At 39.9% G+C, this 26258-nt stretch overlaps 3 protein-coding genes across 5 annotated transcripts in view; 1 reads left to right on the top strand and 2 right to left on the bottom strand.

Moving 5' to 3' along the window:
• Positions 1 to 2027, bottom strand: part of tp53i13 (tumor protein p53 inducible protein 13) — a 36966-nt gene extending 34939 nt beyond the window's left edge. The window contains exon 1 of one of the 2 annotated variants that reach the window (XM_028806663.2): positions 1989 to 2027. The gene's annotated coding sequence lies outside the window, so the exon portion shown is untranslated. Of the gene's footprint in view, positions 1 to 1530; positions 1902 to 1988 lie in introns of those variants that run through there. The other variant, XM_028806664.2, reaches the window with a different exon arrangement.
• Positions 2028 to 4038: 2011 nt separating this feature from the next.
• Positions 4039 to 18692, top strand: LOC114655575 (protein ABHD15-like). The gene is made up of 2 exons (XM_028806668.2): positions 4039 to 5057; positions 9768 to 18692. The coding sequence occupies exons 1-2, from the start codon at positions 4204 to 4206 to the stop codon at positions 10333 to 10335; spliced, it is 1422 nt and encodes a 473-aa protein (XP_028662501.2). The 5' UTR covers positions 4039 to 4203; the 3' UTR covers positions 10336 to 18692.
• Positions 17701 to 26258, bottom strand: part of taok1a (TAO kinase 1a) — a 276152-nt gene continuing 267594 nt past the window's right edge. For both annotated transcript variants that reach the window (XM_028806658.2, XM_051930844.1), the window contains exon 21: positions 17701 to 26099. In XM_028806658.2, coding sequence (XP_028662491.2) covers positions 25590 to 26099 — 510 coding nt within the window. In that variant the 3' untranslated portion in view covers positions 17701 to 25589. The remainder of the gene's footprint in view (positions 26100 to 26258) is intronic.

The raw sequence follows: 26258 nt of genomic DNA, 5'->3' as shown, positions 1-26258 counted from the left end.
GACTTTATTGATTCACAAGACATCCCAGCAGATGACCTCGAGTTCAAATGAGCCAACGAACTGCTTACTTCCCAAACTCAGGCAAAGGGGGCTTGCTAGGTTTACCTTTTAATATTTCACATTAACATCTAATTAAACTTTAAAGAACTCATTTCTTTAAGAGTCGTGAACTTCAACGTGACAGGAACATGGAATTCACCTGTGGCCTGAATAGCCATAGAAACGAGTGGACCAAAGAGACATGGCAGTGCAGGGAAATCGAACTGAAACAGAACCAACGGAAAGCATGAAAGGCAGCACTGTGCGAATGCTCAGATTTTTATTTTTACAGTCGGATCCCAGATTGTTGGAGCTTCTCCTTCGGGGTCACACTGGGATTGAACTGGTAGCCTTGTGGTTTCTAGTCCAGTGGCTCCATGGAGGCAGACTTGAAAAATCAGGCATCAAAAGAGCGCCTGTGACGTGTGGGACCGAAAGCCACCGCCAGAATGTCAGAAACCACAAACGACTCACCGTAAAGCTAACAAAGTAATCGAGGAAAGAAAGAAGGAGCCTCGCGAGAAGGCAAAACGTGAGCAACAAGAGTCTAAACGGAGCTCGGTGAGCAAAAACATTCGTACAAAACTCCCCTGTGGTCAGCCAGCAGAGCATGGGCCACACAAGAGGTCCATTTAAGTGACCCTCTGGCCCGGTGCTGTTGACACCTCATTCCAGTCAGACGCTCTTCAGATTACTGCGCCTGCCTCTTCATGCATTTCATTGATCTTCCATTGCTCTTTATCTTGTACCTTTCAAGTGTTTTGGGCCGTATCCATCTTAATAAAAGGACAAGTGTCAGAGTCTGTCTGGTAGCTGCTATGTCTCTGCCATTCCAACAGATGGCACCTCACAAACATTTGTAGTAATTTATATTATTACTACAAATGTTTCTGATGCGCTGTCTGTTGGAATGACAGATGAAATGCATTTTAATACTACATGCATTAGGAAATACACTCCAGTAGATGGTACTCTGCAGATGTTAACACCGATGTCCATGTTCATCACGTCATGTTAGACGGGGAACACAGCCAGTTTTCTATAAGGGGAATACATGAATTAGTGGAAATGTAAAGTCCAGCTCTGTGGGTGAGCTAATCAGGTCTGCCGCTCACTTGGTGTTATTCTTGTATACCCCACTTCATGGTGGACACTCTTGTCCTGCTTACACGTATTTATATCTGTGATAGAAGTGTACTCGTTGTGAAAAGAATAATACTGCAGTTACATCTGTTACAAAGCCACAGTGCCAGTCGTGACCCCGTAAAACCCAGAAGTTGGTCTGGGTGGCACATTGCTGAAAGCTGTGCTTTTTATACCAAAGAGTACTCAACACAAAGTGCAGTGCAGGCTTCTATAAATAAATTAACAAAGCCATAACAAAGTGTTTGTGGAGGTTAAAATCCCCAATCAATCAATCAAATCAATCAATCAAATCAATCGACAAGCAGTTAGAACCAAGGAAAAAATAACAAAAAGCAGTCACAGTACCTAAAAGAATCGCGAGCCTTGGTGCGCCCTTCCATATCTATGTATCCTCTGCTCAGAAGCAGGAGATGTCCCCCCGGCAAGTGTGGTCACCCTTTACTGGCTTGTGTCCGCACCGCCATCCCTCAGCGCTCCTGTCACTGATCCACAGGACCCCTTGGAGCACCTGACCGCTCCTATGCCACTGCTCTGCACAACTGCCATATCATTCCACCAGGCCTCTCCTTGGGTGTTTCCGTTTCCCCCAGCTAACCATTTTAGGCTTCTTTTATTCCGTTGTCGGCACAGGTGCCTTGATTAGGACCCCCTCAGAGTATCAACCAGCTGACCTGACCGAGCCTGCATGTGAATACGCCATCAGCCAGTTTCACCCCAGGGATGAATGCACACCGGCACCCAGTCGGCCTAAAAACACACCCCGCCCAGGACCCCCGAGTGCTCTTCATCACAAGGTTACTCACTGACTTTCAGCACAGCATTGAAGCAGCAGCTGGCGGCTCGACAGCCCAAAGCCCTGCCTGCCGACCCGCCAGCAGTGCCCCAGTTACAGGCTGATGGGGTCAAAGTGCCTGGCAGGCGTGTTCACTTATTTTGGGTAAATGGAGGGCTGCAGGCAGACAGCTGGCCACTTTAGGTGATCCTTGCTCTCTAAAGGCTCTGCTTTTTGTACATGGACTCTTAAAAATAAAGGTGCCACAGCGATGCCATAGTAGGGGAACCATTTTTGGTTCCCAAATAACCCATCCACATTAAGGCTCCAGAAAGAAAGACCCTTGTATTTATTCAGATCCATAAACAGATGGTAACAAATCTGTGAAATGCCAGTGGGTTCCTGATTTTAAAAGGATTCTCGCTGCATATAATCAGAGCCGCCTCAAAGTTTTCTTAATCTTTTATGGTCCTGCTAGGGAGCCTACCGTAAGTCACCGAGTTCAGATGTTTCTACAGAATGAAATGGTGCGCAGTGCAGTGCTGCGAGGAGCCACACATCTCAGTAATGAGCCAGCATTTTTAAGAATGCCCATCACATCACACTTCACCAACCTGCTAAATCACATTCAAGATCACAGGGTCTGGAGACTCTCCAGACAGCACAGGGTGCAGGGCAGGATACCCCCGGACAGGGCTTAACGGCGAGGTTGATTTCATTTCTGTAAAGTGGTGGTTTATATCTCGAGTGGCCCACCATCATATGTACTCTTAGAACTAACGGTGAGACAGCGATGCCAAACTGGCAGCCACTTTCATGGTTAGTAACCTGTTACCACTTCTGATTTAGCATGATGCACAAGCCTTTCACAAGCAACTTTCTTATTAACCAAATTTCCTTAACTGACAGCCAAACAATAAAGATGTACAAAGCAAGCCAACGGGTGGCCAGCCAGCCAGCGCAGGGCTCCCAAACAATTTTTGAAAGCCACCATTTTCACTCCAACCAATTCCCCGTTTAGCTGTTAATGAAGCCCGTTACTTGATCCCATGGCTGGCTGATGCTCTCATTCTGCCACACCAGTCTTTTCTTTTTTTATTCTGAGATCGCTGTTTAAATAATTTATGGACCAGAACAGATCAGGATTTCTCAGGCCTCCGTTCTTTTTCAGATCTTTTACTGAGATGGATATGGTGTGAAAGACACTGGTACATTCATTAGCCCCGCCACCTGTTGGAGCGCTTTGCATCTTGATATTGCATATGGCGTCTTGTTAAGGAAGAAACTTAACTGTCAAAATGGGGGTTTATTAACATCAAGGCAACATCATTTGTTTGTTCATACCAGTGAGAAAGAGGAGCCGAGTCTGATATCCATGCCACAGAGGACCCCAAACTGTCCACTTGAAGGTTCCAGAATGATCCTTTAATTATTCAGAACCGTAACAAGCTTCATAAATAACGGATTTCTGCAACCCCAACGAATTCCTTGTTTTAAAAGGTCCCTTCGGTAACACAGGCTCAGTTCAGGTCTTCTTGGTCCATAACTGTACTGACAGGCAGCCTTGTAGACTTTAAACATTTCAGTTTTGTCCACATACTGGGCACGTTCACAAAGCCCAAACAGCCCACTCTGGACCTCCTAACCCAGTAAAGTGCCAAGTTTTTTTACTTTAAAGGATGCACTTAGTGGCGGCCCGTCCAGTGAGGGCACCTGACTTTGGATGAAATGGACTTGTTACCGCGCTACCCAAACCCACTGCAACATGACAAATACCAGACGTACCCAAGTTTGAACCCGCGGCCATGAATCACAAACTTAAGAAATTGTGCCTTAGTGAGGCTTCTTAACAGCTCTCACACCAAGCTTCATATCCACAGCCGGTCGTGATCAGCTTCTGTCTGCGGTCAGTAAGCGTCCCCGACGTGAGTGACTGTGCGTAGGCGTTAAGATGGGCCGGCGTCCCGTCCAGATACTGACTGGTTTGACTTCGGCGCCACGTGACCATGGACTGGGCTCAGTAAACTCGTGGACGCCCCGCCCCCCGAAGTAGCCGCACACGACCGATTTGCCCGGCTGAAGTTCACAAACACGTCCGCTGACACGCACCAGACAGGCCACTCACTCCACGTCTCGGGTCTTAAGGCTGAACCGGGGAACTTTCATTCGAGGACCGCCTGAAGACGACGAGCGGCACCTGCGCAGGACGGCGCGATCACAAGTGCTTGGCATTCTGAGCGCAGACCATGGAAGCCACCAGATCAGGACCGTCGGATTGCACTGGTGCAGAGATGGCCGGGAGGGTCCTGCTCCTGCTCCTGATAACGGCTTTGGGGGTTTTCTTCTGCCGGAAGGTGCACCTGAAGGTTCGGCTCCTGTGCCTTTCGAGACTCGCCAAGGGCACCTCAGAAAAGCCCCAGTTGATCTGTAAACCGTCGGCCCTGGCCAGCTACCTGCTGCTGCACTGTGCCTCCCTAGGAGAGCCGAGCACCCCGAAGTGGCCTTGGGGAGACCCTCACATGCAGACCCTCGCCAGCCTGGCATGGCCCCTCGGACAAGCTGAAAGGATCGATTTTGCTCGTGATCATATCCAGATGAAGGATGGCGGAGTTGTGGCACTGGACTGGGCGGTTGGCATTACGGGCGTTCGCGAACGGAACTGGAAAGCGGCACCCCCCTTCTCCTCACCCCCGGTGATGCTCATCATTCCCAACTCCTGGGGTCAGGTCACGGGCTACGTCCTGGGGCTGTGCAGGCTGGCCCTCGAACAAGGCTTTTATCCGGTGCTCTTCCAAAGAAGAGGCCAAAGCGGCTGCCCCCTGGTCACGCTTAAGTTTCAGCAGTTTGGAGACCCCTCGGACCTGATCGAAGCGGTCTCGTACATCCGCTACCGCTACCCTGGGGCCGCCCTGGTGGCCGTGAGTGAGGGCTCTGGCTCCGGGCTGCTGCTCTCCTACTTGGGCGAGTGCGGCTCGTCCTCCTACTTGACGTGCGCCGCCTGCGTCTCGCCGGTGTTCCGAGGGCAGCAGTGGTTCGAGTCGCGGCTGCATTGGCTCTACCGGTGGGTTCTGCTTTTCTGCCACAAACTCCCGGTCAGCAGGTAAGAAGGTTGGGGGTGTTCACGATGTATTCAACCTTACTGTCAACTAGTAATATGTCATCATGATCTCATGAAAAAAGCAAAATAGAGAAGTGACGACCACCCAAAGCTGCCAGGTTTAGACACAACAGAAGGGAAAAGAAAAGAAGACCCCCTCCCCTTCTTGATTCTCCCAAGTCCCTCTGGTTCGGGGCTTTAAATGTCAAGGGAGCGGCGGCCAGTTTGCTGGGGCCACAATGAGAGCGCCACAAAACGAGGAAGGCGGAAAAGAGAGGGTCTCCCTTCTGGGCTCGCTATAACAGTAATCGGGGCTGCCAAGATACCCGAAGGAGACATGAAGCGGTCTCCCGTCTTCCTCACATTTCTCGGTGCCACTTTTGGTTTCCGCAGATGTTATTCAGTACTTTACAAATATTAACAAATATTCAAGTAATAATGGGAGCAAGTCGTCTGAAGGTTTGCCGACACTTGCCTGATAAAACTGACAGGGATATCGGGGGTCGTCTATGCTGATAATGAAGACGCAACTGGCTGGTGCCAGCGGAGGTCCGATTTCTACAATTTTAAACCGTTGGCATTAAAAAATAAATAAATAGAAACGGAAATGAACATTTTAAACCAGTGAACTGCACATTTATATAACTACCAAGTTGTACATTTTGGTGAAAAAATAATGCATTCGGTTATATGTTATCTTCGAGATGCAACAATTCACAGAAGGCGAGGAGTAACAGGAGAACTTTATTAACACATCTAAATGAAGCAACACAACATTTGTGGGTCTTTGGCGCAGCCGCTCCCTCTGAACTTGACCTTTGTGTTTAGCCCTGCGCACACAACCGTCCCCGTAAAAGGAATTACGGCGCGGGATACCCGCAGACATTTCCCCTAATCCCTCGTGTGACGTAACGCTTTTGTCCACGTGTTCACTCACCGCCGTGACTGCCACTCAGCCGAACCATCAGTTTAGCATCTCCACTGAGACGGACTGCAGCCCCGATGGTGAGGGTCCTAGTGACGGGCTGGGGGGGACCACACTGGCTGGTTTTCTAATTAGAAAACTAAATGCTTGTTGGAGCTTTAATGTTAATTGATTACACGAATTGTTTTAAATGTACAAAAATTAAAAATTACTGTGCGCCTCTATTATCTGTCGGTTTGCTGTGGCGTTTACAGTTTGTACCATAATTGCTACATTAAAAAAATTCTTTGAAATCAATTAATTTTTTATGTCAAGATTTTCCAACTTAATAAATTCAGTAAATCTTAATTAAAACTAACGTGGTGTTTGCTAAATATATGCATACTAAGTTGATTAAATTAATGCACATGCAGTCCTTAGCAATTCCAAAAGCAAAAGAAATTCAGTTCACAGAGGTGTTTTTAAACACATTGTAGATTCTTGATTTTCAAATGGACTTCACGAGCGCTACTTCCTTCATTTTGGTCAATAGCACTTTGTGGTCATGTTGCTTGTGCAGTGGGATCGGCTCAGTTCTGCCTTGGAGCTTGAAGCCTTGAGCTCTTTACGGCGATCCATTGGCTGATTTTTTTGTGATTCGATTACAGGCTGTGTGAACTTACACATCTCACTATTTTGGAGCAGTCATCAGCATCGCTATAAATCACTTTGATTATGTTTGATATGATTTAGCACAAAAATGAGAAATTAATGAACATTCATTTGCAAATGTTTTTGGTATTAATATATACTAGGGGGCTCTACCCCCTGCTCGCTTCGTTCGCCCACCCCCGGGTTTAGTCAACCGGATAAACAATTTAAAGAGATTGTTATTTTCATGGGAATTGTTGCATATGCATTATTTTCACTTTTACTTTACAACTTCAGTTAAAACAATTTTTGGAATTACCTTTTCTTTAAGATTGCATTGAATTTTGATTCCGTGTTTGGACTTTCATCGTGACAACGCTATATAAATGTAATGAATTATTAATTATTATTATTATAACGCAAGGTACCACTGCCAGCGAGTGAATATCGTTTCTTTCTCTCGAATAAATAAATCGACTTTATCAAATGTTTGTCTATGCTCTTTCTTCTTCGCTTAGTCATTGACGTGTCATCTAGAACATATAAAATTATTGTCCTGATAAAATTTATAAGAGCTGAGAGCGCTCAACTGAGGTTAGATGACTGTGGTCTTGTTTGAAAATAGTTGTAAGTAGGGCGGGACTTGAAAGAATCTCATGTTAAAAATCTCCATCTCGCGGGACTTCATACCACAACAACGTTTTTGGAATCTTTTAATTCTCGGGGCAACACGAGTTAGACGATCTACAAGTCTCTGACTTAAGTTTAAATCTGAACAATATATTCCATCTCTTTTCGCTGTTCCGTTTTTCACCGAGTAATAATTTCCATTTGTTAGCGCTAATGTGATCTTTACTATCATTTTTTTGAGACTTTCATATTTTAGTAGTTTCATCATCTGTAGCCTGCTATGCATGTGTATTGCGCCAATTTTTAAAAATTCTTTACGACGTTCTACTTCGTCCTTTATTTCTGACCCTGGGTGTGGTCCCGTCTCGCAGGACGTATAAGTGTCTCTCCAAGAAAATCACGTCTCGTCAAGATTTTTTTTATGATATATATTACACATGAAAACCTATCAATGTAAAATATGCGGTAAATGTACTGTTCAATTTATAGCACCAAATTATGTTGCAAAATACTTACATGTGGCCCTTGTCCAGATATTGGTATTAACAGTTGTAGGCAGCGACTTCGCTGGTCAGGCCTGACTATGGGCACCTGTAGCTCTGGAGTGGGAGAATCTGCAGCCTCTTCAAAAGCAGAAGGTATGTCATAACAGGGCAGAAAACGTAAAAGCTTGTAACATTTTAACATGCAGGTGAACCTTTTTATTGCTTCTGAAAATTACTTCCTAAATTTTCTCCAACGACAGAAAAAGTAACGGATTAGCTGCTTCAATGTAAAGATCATTTTGTGAATGTATCCTAGCAAACGGGAATTGTAAATTCCTGAAAGAAAAGGCAAGGAGACCCCCGACCCGCCAACACGTGAGCACATGTTAAATGTGCCCCTAAAACTAGTGATGGGCATTTTGATTCGCTCGATTCTTTCAAACTGCCTGTTAAAGTGAATTGATTGTTTTCTAAGATTAGACACAGATTCACAAATAAAGTCCAGGGGGCTAATTTAATAACTCCATATGCATGTGTTTTAGTATATGTATGTATAATGAATTTTTATATTTAACATGATAATTCACACGACAAGACATTGCTTCAAATGCATAATTAAAACAAGGCATTACATTACAGAATCACAAGTGAATGACAATCGTGTGATTCAGTTCACAAATCAAATGAACGAGAATCACCCAACTAGTTTCTGGGTAAAAGAATCAAAAGGATCACACGATACAGCGCAGTACAATCAATGAGCCATTAAGTGTCCTTTAAATTAAAGCCAAAAGCAAACATCCATAAGAAATTTTAATATTTTCTATAATGTTCATATTTGCAGGACTAATTTATTGAGTATATAAAAGGACAAACATTAGTTTTAATACTGCAAAAATATTCAACTTAAAACAATTCCAATAACAAATTGTACAAATTCATCCTAATATGCAGTAACTGTTGTTACTGTATTGTACGTTGATGAAGAATCATCAGTGACACTTTGTTTGCTGACATGAATATTCTGTAGAGTGAACTTAAAAGCAATGAGAAGTGAACGGAGTCGAGACTCGTGACTCAGGCGGTTCTTATGCAGTCGCTTTAAATGTCTGCCAGCAAAATGATGCGATGACATCACGCAGGGCACACATGCGCTTTAGCACTCCTGATGAGCTCCACGCAGGCGATTCCTGGGATTCACTGAAAGCCGATCAGAAAGAACAAATCATTTGTGAGCTGCCCATCACTACATGAAACATGTCTGGTTATCTGTACAGACTTGCATTTCAGATGTTCAAAATACATTTTTTTGACACCTCAGACCATTCTGTGACGTGTTAAAATGGAATTCTCTTCCAGCTCAGACACCTTCAAGGATTCCAAAATCTGTAATTTGATTTTAAGATATCTGAAATACATTCTACCATGTCTTAAAAAATATGAATATCATTGGGTTTGGCATGGTGCGTCAGAGATCCTGGCAGTGTCAACCTTAAAGCCCCCCTGAAATGTGGGACTGGATTAGGTGGGTGTGAGAGTGGTATGTTCTGAAGTTTATTTCAGATGTCTAGAATGAAACTGTCAAGTTAGTTTCCTGTCCCTTTTAAGATTTCTGAATTGCATTTCAAGGTATCTCAAAACTACGGCCTGGCTGTTTAGACATTCCAATTGCATTTTTTAAACCTTCATATAAACTATAAGTTCAATAAAAAACAAACAAACACAGAAGTGAATCGTTTTCAGATATCTTAATTTGCTCAGACTGAGATTCCCAAAATACATCTGAGATGTGCTCAAATAAGAAATAAAAAAAATAAATAAAAATCATGTCGAGATACCCTGAAATGCATACTGTAGATGCCCTCAAGGGCACAGGAGCTTATTTTGAAACGAGTTTCCATTACGTGAAAAGCAGAACTGCATTTTAAGATACTGTATTGTAAATTAATTTCAGGATTACTCATAAATAATGGCCAGCCACACCTGGTGGTCATCGTCAGCTTTGTTGAACAATAACGAAGAGACCACGTCTTATTTCCACAGGTATGCCACAGCACTCAGTCAAGTTCTGGATGTTAATCGTCTGCTAAGTTGCTCTTCCCTTCAGCAGTTTGAAGAAATCCTGTTCTGTGGTCACAGCTCAGAAAATTTGCCGAAGCTAAACTGGGAGAGTTACTGGGAGAAAAACGAGCCGCTTCGAGATGCAGACGAGGTGGCTGTGCCAGTGTTGTGTCTGTGCAGCTGGGACGATCCCATCAGAGGCGATCCTGCACAGTCAGTGCCCTTTGAGTTGTTCGAGAGCAGTCCTTACTTCTTCTTGGTGCTGACACGCATGGGTGGACACTGTGGATTTTTGCCAGATAGCAATGGGTCAGTGCAATGCTGGAGCCAAGCGGTGCTTTTGGAATATTTCCGCGGAGTGGCTGAATTCTTGAGAATGGAGGAGAGACAGCCACTGAGCTCTGGGTCCCCTCGAAGGAGGACAGCCACCTTGTTGCCACGCCGTCGCAGAGGCACAGTGCAGCAAAGAGACCCTCCTCCTCGTCGGGCACTGCCAGTATCCTTCAGCTCAGAGGATCTGTTCAGCTGGCAGAGGTCATACACACGCTGAGTACGTCAGCAAGCTGCACCTTTCATATGAACTTGGATGTGGACGTAGTTCCTTCTTGTTAAACCTCTGGCACTGAGCAAAAACACGAGCTTCGAATGGCCGGTGATGTGGCAGCAGAGATGCAGTGCTGGAGGGTACAGCTTCCTGGAGGTGTATTTAAATATCACGATGGAAAGGGTTAGTCACTCTGCGCCTTAAGGACTAGCACTGGTCCACAAGCTTCCTGCTGGCATGCAGGGCTCCTATGCCACTGAACCCTGAATGACCTGCTAACCTGTGAGGTCACGTCTATGCGGACGGAGAGTCAAACAGCAACAAAGTGCACCCCCTGAAGGAGCTGTTCTCATGGTGAAGGGGCAGTAATGCATACTTTGATAAAATTACACTCTTTGCATTTGAAAGAAACTGCCAAAGCCAAAAGTACTAATTAATATAGGTAAAAAAAAGTCATAGATTCACTTTGAATTCTTAATATTAAACACTGACTACAGATTGTTATCTCACCCCCTGTTGAGCCCCTAGTCCTGCTCATCAGCATAGTCATCACCCAAGGCAGGTGGTCCATCCACCTCCAAAGTGAAGGCCGAGCAGCCAATGCTAACCTCAGCTCTAATCGAGCGTTCTGGCACTGAAATGAAACAAAGGACATGAGCTGTCAGTGGAAGACGTTCAGCATTAAATGGAGAGCACTTACTGTAAATAAGAACAGCAGCATTTCTATTATATAGCCCAGCACCCATTTAAGGGAACAAAAGTAACTGGACACTTTAACATTATCTTAAAGGGCCCATTTAACACTTATGTTAGAAATCCTTTGCAGTCAGTCAGGGCTGGTGTGATAAATAATGCCACCCCCCAGGTCTATACTAGGCCTGAATCAACACACGTAATCCACAAACTGAACGTGGCTGTCACTCATCCTGCATGTCCTCTCTGTGAAACCACCTGCCCCTTCTTGATGACGCACACATTGCCAACTTATCACACTGACATTGGGATGAGCGCCTTAATAACATTCCTTTAATGAACAAAATGGCCATCAATTTATATGCAGTATGATTTGTATAAAAGAGTACAAGTACCAGGCACTGACCTGTCGCATTTATATACACAAGTACCATTCTGACGCTCAGACACAGACAGCACAGTAAAATGGTACAAACTGCAGATCCGAGATATTTGAAACTTTAAAAAAACATTTCTTACAAATATCTAAAGGCAGTACATAAAAATGTTATTTGAGATATACATCACTCTTCCAGCAGGTATACTCTGAAGGTATTTTTAAGAGGACAGATTATTTCATATTTTTCTCACATAACCTGGAAAACAAGAAGGCATTTAAATTAATCGGTGAAATTACCAGAACAGATTGAGAATACGCCAGGTCTCCAAATGAGACATGTATGTCACTTACACTTCACACTTAACTCTCATTTTGTATATTATCTAAAACTTGTATGAAACGGCTGACTTACCTGCTCACCTCATTGCCTCACCCCTCATGCCAGTACTGCAGCCAGCACCGGGTTTCCTCCCTAGTGATGTTCTGCCAGGCCTGGACTTTCGCCATTTACTGTCCCCACTTATTTTGGGGGCTTGTTGCTGTCTTCAGCTAGTGAAATGCCTGTCCAGTTAGATTTAGGTCCGGAACTGACTCCGCCATTCAAAGACATTCCATTTTGTGGCCCTGAAATCTTTTAAATACATTCTGACTTATCAAAGGGAACTCCTGTGCACTTAAGTCACCAGGGGCCTCATATATAAACGGTGTGTACACACAAAAATGTTGCGTAAGCCCGTTTCCACACTCAAATTGCAATGTATAAATCCTAAACTTGGTGTAAAGCCACGCGCATTTCCACGGTAGCTCATACCCTGGCGTACGCAAGTTCTCCGCTCGGTTTTACAGACTGGCAGCACCCAGCGTCAAAGCAGTGCTACTGTTCCTGTGTGGTTACCCTTTCTTTTTTAAATCCACATCCCTGACGCAGCTTTATAAATACACTACTATTAACCGCATATTATTAGTTTAATGCATCTGATTGTAATTAACCTGTAACAATATAATGGTCCTCTCCCCGTGTCTGCGTGGGTTTCTTCCGGGCGCTCCGGTTTCCTCCCACAGTCCAAAGACATGCAGGTTAGGTGGGTTGGCGATCTTAAATTGGCCCTTGTGTGTGCTTGGTGTGTGGGTGTGTATGTGTGTGTCCTGCGGTGGGTTGGCACCCTGCCCGGGATTGGTTCCTGCCTTGTGCCGTGTTGGCTGGGATTGGCTCCAGCAGACCCCCGTGACCCTGTGTTCGGATTCAGCGGGTTGGAAAATGGATGGAATATAATGGTCCACAGAATGGCCAAACTTTTCTAAATACCATAATGTAGCTGCTTTAGCGTTGTTACTCTCACTGCACCTTCTTCTTCTTTCAGCTGCTCCCATTAGGCGTTTCCACAGCGGATCATCTTTTCCTGTATTACACTCACTGCACTACTTGGGGTATTTATATCACTGTATTTGAGTGTGAATCACAGCAGCTGATCGGAAAGAGAATTATCGGTATACAGCATCAAGCACACACTGCCTCAGCCATGCTGTCTATTTGAACTGCTCTCACACGGCAAATGCTTCAGAGCCTTTCCTCGCAGTTCATAAAGTTTCATCCCAAGAACTATAAACACACTCAATTAGTCCATCAAGTGCTCTTTGTAGAACTGTTTGTACTTATAAGTACAATCACCTCACTGTAAACTTGAGATAGTTATAATATTGCACAACCTGAGCCACTTTATAAAGCATGTATTTACATATGACGACAATATCATTTCTAAGACGAAATGCAGCAAAATGTTTATTATATTATACAGATAAAAAGGTTAACTTCATTTAAATAATTTATATTGTTAATAATTAAACATGTGAGGACACGGTGCCACAGCGTTAGCAAGGAGCTGGCGCTCCATTCAAGGATTGTTCCTGCCTCGCTGTGTATTCTTGCTGGGGCTGGAAGGATAGATGGATAGAATAATGAAACACATACTACGAAGATATTTCAATGTTCCTTAAAAGTTCTGAAGAATCGGCGTTCTAAGCTTACAGATGACTTAACGTCCATTACAGAGCTGATTGTGTGGCAATTGGGTATTTGGAGAAAGAAAAGTAAGGACAGGAATTGGAGGTTAGTTGGTTTGAAAGAGACAGTACTGCTACAATAAAGTATTTCATCGAAGGTCGCGCATCACGTAGCAAGCATCTTGCGTGAGGCAGGAACAATCTGTGGACGGGGCGCCAGCTTGTCATTATCACTGCGCCACCGTGTTCCCATGTTTAATAACATGCTTTAACTCCTATCATCATGAAAATTACATCACGTATACATCTCAGTATTTTAATTATTCAGAGTGCTGTAATATCATGAATGTAATGGATTCGGTGTCCTGTCGGATGAAGAGAAAGCCCGGAAGCACGTAGTGATTCACAAACACAGAGCACATAGAAGATCAAATACAAAACCAAGCATTTAACGTGCTACTTTAGTTACAATGGGATTTGAGAAACTAGTACATTAAGCGATTTTAAGATGAAGTTTGATGATCTACTTAAATGACAAAATAAACTACATGATTAAAGTGGAAATTTCGAGATTAAAGTTGACATTTCGTGCTTTTTTCCCCCACTGTGTGCCTATTTTTTTTCTCTGTACCCTAATAAGCTTTCATATGACACTCAGATGGTGGGCTACGACTCGCCTTTTCATGGCGACTTTGATATGCGATTTCTTTTTTATTTCAGGCACTGTGCGACTTTGTGAACTTGAGCTTTCTAGTTACTCCGACACTCTGTCACTCGATCAACTTCCTTTTGTTGTTTATACCACTGTTTAAACCAACAAATAGTACGTTCTTCTTTGCCTCCACTTGGTATCCACTGAAATTCTTTTACTTCCCCCTGTGCTTTTGCCATTGTCTTTTCACAGAACGCTAAGCTTAAGGGCTATTTATGTTGATTTGCATATTCAATGAGGCATAATTCTGGGAGGAATTTGGGGAGTGCCAGCAGGCGCGTGCACATGTGTTACCTTTCACGTTGACCGGGATTTATGGAGCGGAAGAATGTGGAAGTTGGCGAATGCACAGGTTTATGCATCTGGATTTTTTTGTGCGTACGCACATTTCCACTTTTGTCCTTATGCCATGTTAGTGTGAATTCTACGCATGAATGTCTGTACATCCGGTACTGTTATTGGTATCTCTGATCACAAGCTGATTGAATTTAGCTTCACTTATCCCCTCCCTAAAATCTAAATCTAAAATAACCTATTGTAATATCAAGAACATCGATCAGTTATCCTTCTCTATGTCTGTTGGTGCTTCCTGGCTCCATGATATTTCTGGGTTGTCTTGCCCTATGCAGATTTTATCTCTATATAATTCCACATTATCACAAATTTTGGATCAATATGCACCTATTAAATCCTTGGCTGTTCCTACTATCTGGTCATCTCCATGGTTTCTCCGCTTGGAAAGACTCTGGAAGAAGACTGGTCTGGCTGTTCACACCCCGGCTTACACCAAACACCTGAGAGAATAGTTGTGCCTTATCGGCGGCACATTCAAAGTACTATTCCACTCTTATTGACTTTGGTACTTGTCGCCCTTTTTAATACAGTTAACAGACTTTGTCAACCTGCTGTTAAAAATCCTTATTTCTCTGTTGAGCACTGTAATCTATTTTTGGACTATTTTCAGTCAAAAATTATGACCATATATCAAAGTTTCTCTACTAACCATTCCTCATCTCTGGCGACTGATTATACTTCTAAATCTACAGTTTATTTAAATTTAACCCCATTACACCAACTTATATTGCTGAAGAAATATCTAAATTAAATCAATCTACCAGCCACCTAGATCCTGCCCCTACTTTACTGATTAAGGTTTGCACTGACAAACTTTCTGCCCCCATTTCTCACTTTATCAACTGTAGTTTCCGCACCTGTGTTGTTCCAAGTGATTTAAAAACTGCTGCTGTAACCCGTTTTAAAAAAACCTGTCTCCGATACCTTACAGCTCAAATTTTATCACCCAATTTCTACTCTTCCAGATCTTAGAAAAGGTTGTTGCTGCTCAACTCCATGATTATTTAAATTTGCATAACCTGCTTGAGCCTTTTCAATCAGGATTCAGAGCCCTACATAGCACTGAAACTGCTTTACTTAAGGTAGCCAATGACTTACTTATAACCGCAGATTCTGGGATGGCCGCTATTCTAGTTCTTCTTGATTTGAGTGCAGCATTTGATGCAGTTAACCATAACATTTTACCATCCCGACTTTCAGCTATTGCATCTCTGGTGCTGCTCTTTCTTGGTTCACATCATACCTCCGTGATCGCCAGTATTACGTCTTCATTAGGGAATATAAATCTGCCACTACTTCATTCACACAAGGTATCCCTCAAGGGTCAGTTCTCAGTCCAATTCTCTTTAACATCTATATGCTCCCATTAGGTGAGATTATTCATCGGTATGGTTTGAGCTTCCACTGCTATGCCGATGACACACAACTTTATGTAAGTGTTGATGCAACTGCAACATCTTTACCTGTTGTGCTGACTGACTGCATTTGGGAAATCAATCCTTGGATGACATAATTTTTTACAACTCAATCCTGATAAAACAGAAATCTTGTTAGTTTGTACCAAATCTGTCCTCTCTACCCTTCGTGGGCTAAAAATTGACATGGATGGGATCCTGGTTCAACCCTCAGCATCAGTCTGTAACTTGGGTGTCATCTTCGATCAGCTTCTTACTTTTCAGTCACACATTAGCTCAGTAGTACAGACAGCCTTTTTTTCATCTTCGCAACATTACTCATCTGCATTCTTTCCTCAGTGTGAAAGATACTGAAACACTCATTCACGCTTTCATCACTACCCGTCTGGACTATTGCAATGCTTTGTTTTATGGCCTCCCGACTAAATCTATCAATAGATTACAATATGTTCAGAATTCTGCTGCTTGTTTACTTACACACACTAAAAATCTGCTCACATCACTCCTGTTCTCTATGATTTACATTAGTTACCAGTTTCTTCAAGAATCAAATACAAAATTATCCTTCTCACCTTTAAAGCCCTTCATGGTTTAGCTCCTCATTATCTGTCTGAGCTGCTGCTTCCTTACACTCCTGCCTGTGCATTACGATCATTGGACGCTAAGTTACTCACTGTACCTAAATACAGGTTAGTAACTATGGATGGCAGAGCTTTCAGAGATGTGGCACTCATGTAAATGAGCTGTCCAAATGCACAGGAAGTCTCTGACATAAGCAAGACAAGCACATATGAAACATCTTTTAATGGAACATTTGATATCTGAATCAGATATTCAGTTATTTTGAAATAACGTCCTTTTAAAAATATGTTAAAATATATTTCATATACTGTATCTATGTATTGTCATGTATCCTAAACATGAGTCAATGTCTGTTAAGCACTTCAGGATATCTTAAAATACCTTCCTTTGCAATTGCGGATCTCTTAAAATAATTTTAAGGTATTTTAAAATGACAGGAATACATATTGAAAATGAGAATTTTTTAAATTTCATGAATTACACTTTAGATATCTGGAAATGCATATGAACTCTTTTAAGCATATCTCAAAATGTACTCCAAACACCCGAGAGTGACATTTGAACTGCACTGAGACGCCTCTAAATGCTCATTTGTTTCGCTATGCACTGCCTCCGTTCTCTGCCCATCGCACTCCCCCCATTTAGAATCAGTGACACACAATAGCCGCTGATTCCAAGTAGGGTCGGTGGAAGCTGGAGCCTAACCCAGCAAGCAGCAAGCACAATCCCTAGGCGATGCAGCATTACAGGGTGAGCAAGGAATTAAAAGGAGATGGTTTCTACAGAATGCCACAACACTATCTTCCCATTTAAAAGAATTTTCTCTTTGTAGACAGCTGTACAAAGCTCCACTGGACCCCTGAAATGTTTTTCCACTTCATTCTCTATACCTGATTCCACACAGTTTACAGTACTGACCTACCTGATCTCATGGTTTGGGTATAAGCCAGTCACGTGACATCTTCAAACCCAATAAATCCAGGTCTGGGCTCCAGAGAGGTTGGAGCCAATCCTAGCAGCAAGCAGGGCATGAAACAGCTGTGGATATGGAGCTACTCCATCAGTGTCCTTGTGATGCTTTCATGTATGCAGACATCACCATTTGTTTTTCTAGTTTTCAAGGATGTCCATTCTTGTTCTTATATATAAAACAACTATCCTGTCAGATTAAACAAAATCTAAGATGTGCAATAGATGTAAAAGTACAGTACAAACTGAAAACAAGACAGATCACATTTTTTTACTAAAATTACTTTATTACAGCTGATTTTTTTTTTGTCCAATATCCCTTCGTAAATGATACAAAGGATAATTACAAACAAAATATTACATATGACCCTAAAGGTTTTTTTTTTTTCATCCTGACACTCAGTTACATCTTCACAATCTATACAATTAATACATGTTATATATGGATTGCAATGTGTTTTAAACCAGGAGAATCTCAGAATACTGACATATGTACTATATAGAGACAATTCTTGGATCAGCTGGAGATTTCACTGGGTGGGGTGGTGGTTGTTGATGCAGATAGCAAAAAAGGGGTCTCTTGGCCATTCAGAAATTCAAGTGCTAAGCATCATAAGGAGAAAGCCGATATTCGACATTGGCTCTTTGAATCACCACATTCTCACAGTCAAACAACAGTGGTTAAAAAACGTGGCATTGTTCTATTAAAAAAAAAAATCTGTACTTTAACCTATCATGGCACTAAGTATTTACGATAAGAGCAGCAGGTGTGCCAGGCAGTGAAAGCTCAAGGATGGAAGCATGCCAATAAATATACATCTGCTGCTGCACCCAAAGCCATACAGGTCCAGGAGTACGTGGAGAGAAGTGGCATGTGCAAAATGATAATAAAAAGAAAATACTTAGGACCTGGCCACCAAACTTGTCACTATTTACAAATAAAGTATCAAATGGCATAAAACAAAAAGCAACCACTAAGACCTTTACTTGCTTTATATCATTTAACAGGCAAAATGCCAAAATGTATAACTAGCACATTTATCTTGATGTATTTCATATGTAGGTGTTCATTCCCCAAGAGACTGGATGTATTGTCCATTATAGTGAAAACTGCCAGGTTCAGAACTGACAACTGTTCTAGCCAATAAGGTTAGTAAGATAAGCTAAGATTAAAAATAAATAACCGGTCCTCTGAGGGTAGCAAGCAGGTATTAATCACCACCCTGAAAAAATGCACATATTTTACTCATCTTTAAGGGATAAAGAGGCCATATACTACAATTTGACAGCTTCATAAGATTCAAGGGTGTCAGAAAGTTTAACAATGCAATTAATTGTTAATGCAAGACTGCATCTTTATATATGCTTAATTTAGCCAAATGAATGAAGTACCCAAGGCATCAAAAACTGGCAGAGATTAAGTCATGCTTACCAATGGAAATTTATGTTTCTCTAGTTCAGTTTATTTTGAAATGTTTTATATATATATATATATATATATATATATATATATATATATATATATATATATATATATATATATATAAAACATGCTTATTTACCATGCCCCAATTGCAAAGTAGGGATGAAAATTCCACATTGTTTTGCACAGCATCATTAGATTTACTTATCAGGGTGTTGTTATTTAATGGTGTATTACCTAATAATGGCATCTATGTTCACCGGATGTTTGTGCCCTAATTTAATATTACAAGCCAAGTCCTAAATAAACAAATGAGATCCACCTCTCAAAAATAAATTGTACATAAAAGAAATGGAAGGAACATGTCAAAGTGCTTGTATGGACAGGTGCTATATAAAAGTATTGATTAATTGATACCATCTACATGAGATAGTCCTTCACTGCTCTGTTTGATAAATTTTACATTTATATCAACAGCTATCAGTTATTTATCAAGGTTTAATGGTCAATTCATGTACAGAATCAGGCTGAATTTCAGGAGTGTGTACCTAAATGTTGATGATGATAAACATCCACCCTTTTGGCAAACAATTCTGATGGGTATCAGGCCACCACTTGAGAAATGTAATTTTTTTTAACATCTTCAACTTTTGACATTTCAAGGGGACTGCTTCTCCCCTTTTTAAAAATGAAATAAAATACACCAAAATCACATTAAGAGGCAGTTTTTACATTTTTTTCTTCTGGATCACATACTGGCAAAATAGTCTTTGACTTTGGTGTACAGTATTTATACTGAACATTGGTGAAAAACAAGTAAAATACATAAAAAAAAAAGGGAGCACTGAAGGAAAGAAAACTAAAATGACACAACCAGAACAATAAATGTGAAAAAAAGAAAGCATGGTGCAAGTGAACAACTGTGAAACAAAAAACGTAATGATGTAGAAAATTTGCACCATGAGCTGCTAACAAGCATGTCTTGGGCTGATTTTGTCATTGCACAACTCCACACATCCTTCCCTAACCCAGCAACTGACTACATGTTATAGAATAATTATGCTTTTCAATTTTAATGTTAGAAACCAAAGTATTTTTGTTTAATTTCTTCACAATACAAGCAGTTATTTGGATTTTAATTATTTATTTTATTTCTAAATGTACAATATAAACATTTCCTATACACCCACCCCAAATATCCCAAGATTCATCAAAACTTTCTTTTTTATATATTTAATTGCATGTCCCTCTTTATCTGTGCACATGTGGCATTCAGGATACATTATACATACATATATTTTGCCAGAAATTAGCAGGAGCACAGCAGGGGCACAGCAACACATCTGGCAAACCCAACAGCACACTCTAGTCACAGTTTGTGCCAATGAACATTTGGCATTGGGGAGAAATGAACATGGGAATGGGAACACCAAAAGAAGCACCACTGAAGAACACCTGGGACAACACATGAGCTTCATTGTATGCCATCAACTGTCTAGCTTGCAAGCATGTTCACAATTAGCAAATAAAAAATAACTTACAATACAATAGTACACAGTAAAGTCAGTTTAAAGTAAAGAGTTATAAGGAGTTTTGTGTTTAATGAAAAAAATGAATGTCAAAAATAAAAATGACAGACTTACATTTTAAACTTTATACTGTATTTTTGGCATCAGCATGACAACAGGGTGTGCACATTCATCTGTTTTAGTTACCTTCATCTCCTATATATGGCAAAGGATGTCATCTTTTTTTTTTTTTTTTTTTTATTAAGACTTTTGTTTTTTTCCTTCCTTTTTGGCATAAGATTTCAAACTGGCAATTCAAGTTGACACAACCACAGACTTGTTTTGCTTCACTATTAAGTAAAACACTGTAAGCCTTTTGTACATACTCCTTTAAGTGTCAAAATGCCAAAAACGTAGCACACTTTCTTCCAGAAAGTGCATGTTCATGGCTGAGCAGGAAAAGAATAACATATAAGCAAATTTAATATCTACTTAAAAATGTAACTTTTTAAATGTTAGCCTAATTTGGTCAGCACTATATGATTTATAGTACCAGTGCTCTGAGAAATATTTACTGGTGATAATAATATGCTATTAGAGTTCTCACTATTAAGTAACTGTTGCAGGCATTTGTTAACTGTAATTGAGTTTTAGAAGAATTGTGCTTAAGATCAGGAACTTCATGCCATCTCACATCACTACACAGGTATCAAGTGTTCGCTTTTCATTTTTCTTCAATAGTTCAACCGTGAGACACCTGTGGTAGTACTACTACACTTGTTACAAACCTTGTTCCATTTATATAATCTTTTTTCCCCTCATAAATTCTAGCTACCAGCTTACATCTACTGCAAAGAATTAGCAAAGTTCGTATTTGTTTTAATGTTGATTCATTAAAATTTTAAATTTAATCTATGGTTTAAAAAAATACATACTTTATTTATATAATTACAGCTTAACAAAATAATGAGCATGTCAATGAAGAATACAAAAAACTTGAGGTAAAGAAAATGTAATGTAAAATAATGTATGGTGATATGAAAAGTACATTGGAAAATCATTCAATAGCTCAGTATGCCACTATACCAATGTAAAATATGTGGTGGAAAGCAGACAAAACAATCCAATGGCAAGGTATGAAAAAAAAAAAAAAGATAAAAGTGCAACTGAAAAATGTAAAAATATTTTTTTTAAAAAAGGGGAGGGTCTGAACTGTTAGAAAGTTTGAACTACTTACCCTCAATACCAAACATATAGGGGAGAAAAATCTTGACATGACAAGCTTTGAAACAACTTGAATGAAACATACCAATGCTGAGAAAAATCAAATTCAGAAAATAAAAATGTCAGATGGGAGGACTACAGGATCAAACATAAAAAAACAGACATCATAGAGATCTTTAAAACAGACCTTTACAGATGTCTTTAAGGGATAATTTCCAACTGCAACTTATTTTTTGAAAAAACACAAAACAAAGACAAGTGCAATAAGCCAAAATTTTCTAACAAGCTAGGTGCACTACTCTGGGAGCCAAAATTTTAAAAGGATAAATTGTGGTACATTATGTCAGCTAAAAATATGTGATTGATCCCATAAAATAACTAAGCTGCTCCTAAGGACTGCCTTAAGCATTTAGAAAAATTATCTTACCATTGGCTAAAATAAGACCAACATGAGTTAGCACCCATCAAGACCCAAATATTAGGTTCAATGCCACTAATATTTTAGGAGATTCTGAAGATGTGGCTAGCTAAATGAACTACGGTCTTTTATACATATTTACAATTACACATCTTAATTGTCACTCTGAATAAATCTCAGCACATTAAAAAAGCGGTAAAAAAATACTCATACCATTTAAGTATTGATGTGAGGTTCAGAAAGCATAATTTCAGTAAAAATTTGCCTAATATCAAATTTTACAATGCCTGCATTAAAAATAAACAATTCTGTATGACAGTCTTTTACCGAATTTTGCACATATACTTGAAAAAAACTGGGGTTATATAAACTGTTCACTTTTTACTGATCCCGCAGAGACAAATTTTTGTCCTTAATATGACTAGAAAAATGAAAGGCAAGCTGTAAAACAATTATTAAAAGAAACTTAAGGAAATACAGGCTTGATTTTTAAGCAGTGCTATAGAGTAAGTAGACATAAAATTCTCTCAGTAATGTAAAACCAAAATGGATTTAATAAAATGGAAAGTATTCACTAGCTGATTACAAGAACAAGTTAGAAAAATGACAGACAAGTAGTGATTATGAAATTAATATGGGAAAGCAAAAACAAAACTTTGAAAATCCTAGAATGTGAAATATGAGGTAATAAACACTTTTGCTCTGAAGTTATTGGGCCTTAGTTTCTTAAATACAAATGACTTGAATAAATAAACTCTTTTTAATATCTTTGATCACAATGACAAGACAAAAACTTAAAAATAATTCACAGCCACATCCGATATGTTTGTATCAGCCTACATTAAAACTAATTAAGTTAAAGAGTTCATTATAGATATAGCCTGCAAAAGGCAACAGAAAATGTTTAAGGAAAAAATATTAAATTTAAAGAAAATTATCAATGACCTTCCTGGTTAATGGAAAACAACAAGTCCTTGGGAATTTCAGCAAAATCAATTAAACTGCTAATGACAAAACAAGGAAAGCTAAAATTTTAAATTATATTTTCTTCTATCAAAATGAAATTTACAAACAATACTGCACTGATTTGGACCACTGAACTCATACATTTAAACATACATTCTAAAAATTTTTAGGTAATGCATTATGGTTAACAAAACTTATAAAATGCAGATTTTCTCTGTAACATAGTATATGTATGCCAAACATACAACCAATGCCAAATGTACTATTTCCTATGGAATCACAGTACTAAAAAACTAAACTTCTGGCTTGATGCAATCAGTTACTTTCTTCTTATTTCCCATTCATTCAAAGCATCATTATCCTAACCCAATCCATTAAGCTCTTCAAAATATCAGTTACAAACTAACATCCTGGGCATCAACGAACAAACATTCCTATGGGTCTCATTTAATGAACTCTGGTGTCATCAGCCAAGGTGCATTCCAGCATGCAGATTTTAAAGTATATGCCTGGAATATTAAAGGAAAAAACTTGTTTAACTTAAATAAATGATGACACTAAAGGACAACTAGGGTATGGCAGTTGTTTTAGCCCCACTTCAGCTTAAATAACTAAAAACAGCAACTGTCATCTGTTTTACTTGAGCGTTATGTTTCCAGGAAATCCAATATATTCCAAACTTTATTTTTATGTAATTCTACAGTACCTGACATACACTTGCACGGACAAAATTAAACTCCACAAACTGTCACAATACTTTGCAAAGTGTTATGGGCAGATGAATAGGAAAAAAAGTCTTGGAACTATGTCTGAAGTGAAAAGAACAATGTCTTTATAACTGAATTAAAATAAACTCCTATATAAAAAATATATTTCCTTAGAAAAGGGTTAAAAATGAAAGCCCCTCTTTACATTATATTTTATGTGTTTGTGGGACTATAAGTAAAATGCAACAAAACTTCTTAATTTCCTAATGTATAATAAATATTTTTTCAAGAACCACATCCTTTCAAAAAAAATAATGAAGGTTTTGGGGAAATAAATAAGTACAATATTGTTATGGGGGTGGTTCCCCACTGTAAATACAATAAAGTTAGCATCTTTATCCAAATTGACTACTGATATTAATATACATTAAAATAACAGTATATCAGTCACTTAAAAGTATTCTGACTAGCCAATCATATGAAATTATTACTAAGCCTCTTTAAGATTGTTCAAAAACCATGGATGTTGCAGCTGTTAAAATGTTATCAGTGATAACATCAATAATAAAGGGCACAATGTTTCTGAAAAATGTCAGAAGACTGTGATAATGTACAGTATTTAGAAAGCCTTTCTGCATAATTATCAGCAACAATAAAAATTTTCTAAGGAAAAAGGTGATCTGACTTTGCTAACAAAGCCATCCAGAATTACACTAAGATGATGAAAAGAAATTACACTAATGGCATGCAACGGTTTATTTTCTAACCTTCATAATGCTCACTTTCTTTATAGGTAAAAACAGCAAATCCTTATTTAATATACAGGACTAGTTATGTCATGAACTTAAAGTGGTTAAAAAGAGGGAGATGAAATAACATAGCAAAATTAACTTTAGATATAGCAAAGACTTCCAGTTAATGATCTAGCATTTAAAATACAGAATAAGGGACATTCAAATTTTCTATCTTAGTGGTAATAAATGAACACAGGCTTTTGACTTAAAACTAAATAAACAACCAATGTTCTTCCATATGCAAACTGATTTTAGCAAAAAACATCTCCATTTGAAAACAAAACTTATACTTTATTACTGGAAGGATAGTAATTGTATAACCATACACCTTTGTGCCACCTGCATAATGCCTCAGCCAGATAAAAACATACCAACATGCCAAAAGAATACCAAACACAACTAAGTTTAATGGTCTTTTTTTCCAGTAATGCAAGTTTAAACTCAAAAATGGTGCCAATACTGCATTAAATTATGTTCTGCTATCTGAAATAACTGTTTTGGCACACATATGTTACAATTATTAATAATGCAATACTGTGCAATTATTGACACTGAAAAATATTATCGATTTCATGAATCTGTCACAGAACATAATAGAAAATCACAAAGAGTTTATGCCACTATGTGAAAACGTACTATTTTTTAAACTTATTAGAAGTTCAACTTTATTCTGATGCCAAAATGGGGTAAAGTGCTTAAATACCTATGTAAGTAAAATGCATGTGTAAAATGTCACAGGGCACTAAAAAAAATAATTAAAAATATTTACTATCTTTAAATTACAGTAGTGATGTATGTACACATGGGTCCTCTGCCATCTATCTGCCCTTTCCTTCCCACTTAAAATCAACCAGCCATGTTAAGGTTGAGAGCTTTTATTAGTGAAAAGGGTGTAATTTATGAAATGTAGAAAAGTAACATTTTTAAGTTAATATTACAGTATGGGAGTAGTGTGCTATGCTTCTTATTAGTTTAAAGATAGAAATGCGTGCAAACTAAGCAAATACTCAAAAAAGATGGCAGCCCCATTCCCAGCTCCTTTTCCACCCTACACATCATCTCCCCTTACTCCAAGCTTCAATGATGGCTGCTGGCATTTTACCTAGGAAATGATTTTACGTGTAGGACAGGTGTGATCCATTGGATATTTGTGAGGTGATGCTTGTGCTCCTGCTCATGCCCTGTTCTGTGCGCCCCCCAGAGGCAGTTCGCCTTAGTGCTTGGGGACTATTCCGCACACCCATACCACTCCCTGCCCTTGGTACAGCCCCTAGAGGCCCTGAAGAAGAGTGACCCCAGGGCTGGGGGCCTCCACCCTGCACAGAGTGTCCCCAGGCCTGGGGCGTTCCTCCTTGACCCTGCATGGGGTGGTGATGGTGACCACTCCCGCTCCAGGGTGGCCCCTGGGTGCTGGCCGGGTGGTGGTGGTGGTGAGACCAACTACTTGTGGCCCCTGGGAAACTATGGCTGAAGGCTTCAGGGGACAAGTTAGACAGCACCATATTACTGAAGCCCAGACGCATGCTCTCAGAATCAAAAGCTTCAATTTCCCGTGCCTGCCGCTCCAGAAGGCTACGTATCCGTTCTGAGCGCTCATTCTGTAATGATAACATTTCCTCTTCAATCTGGAAGTTTAAAGAGAAAATAGCCAATATTTTGTTAAAGCCAAAGGAAGCATTTCATAACAGAATTAAGCACATTCATCCTAACCGTGAAAACTAAATTAAAGTATTTTGACAAGTATGTACTGTGAATTAGTTTTATCAAACAATCAATGTAAGTTT

Source organism: Erpetoichthys calabaricus, chromosome 8, assembly GCF_900747795.2.
Source record: "Erpetoichthys calabaricus chromosome 8, fErpCal1.3, whole genome shotgun sequence".
NCBI classification, from domain to species: Eukaryota; Metazoa; Chordata; class Cladistia; order Polypteriformes; family Polypteridae; genus Erpetoichthys; species Erpetoichthys calabaricus.
Note: the sequence above shows the minus strand (reverse complement) of the source record. Positions and strands in the feature narration are given on the sequence as shown.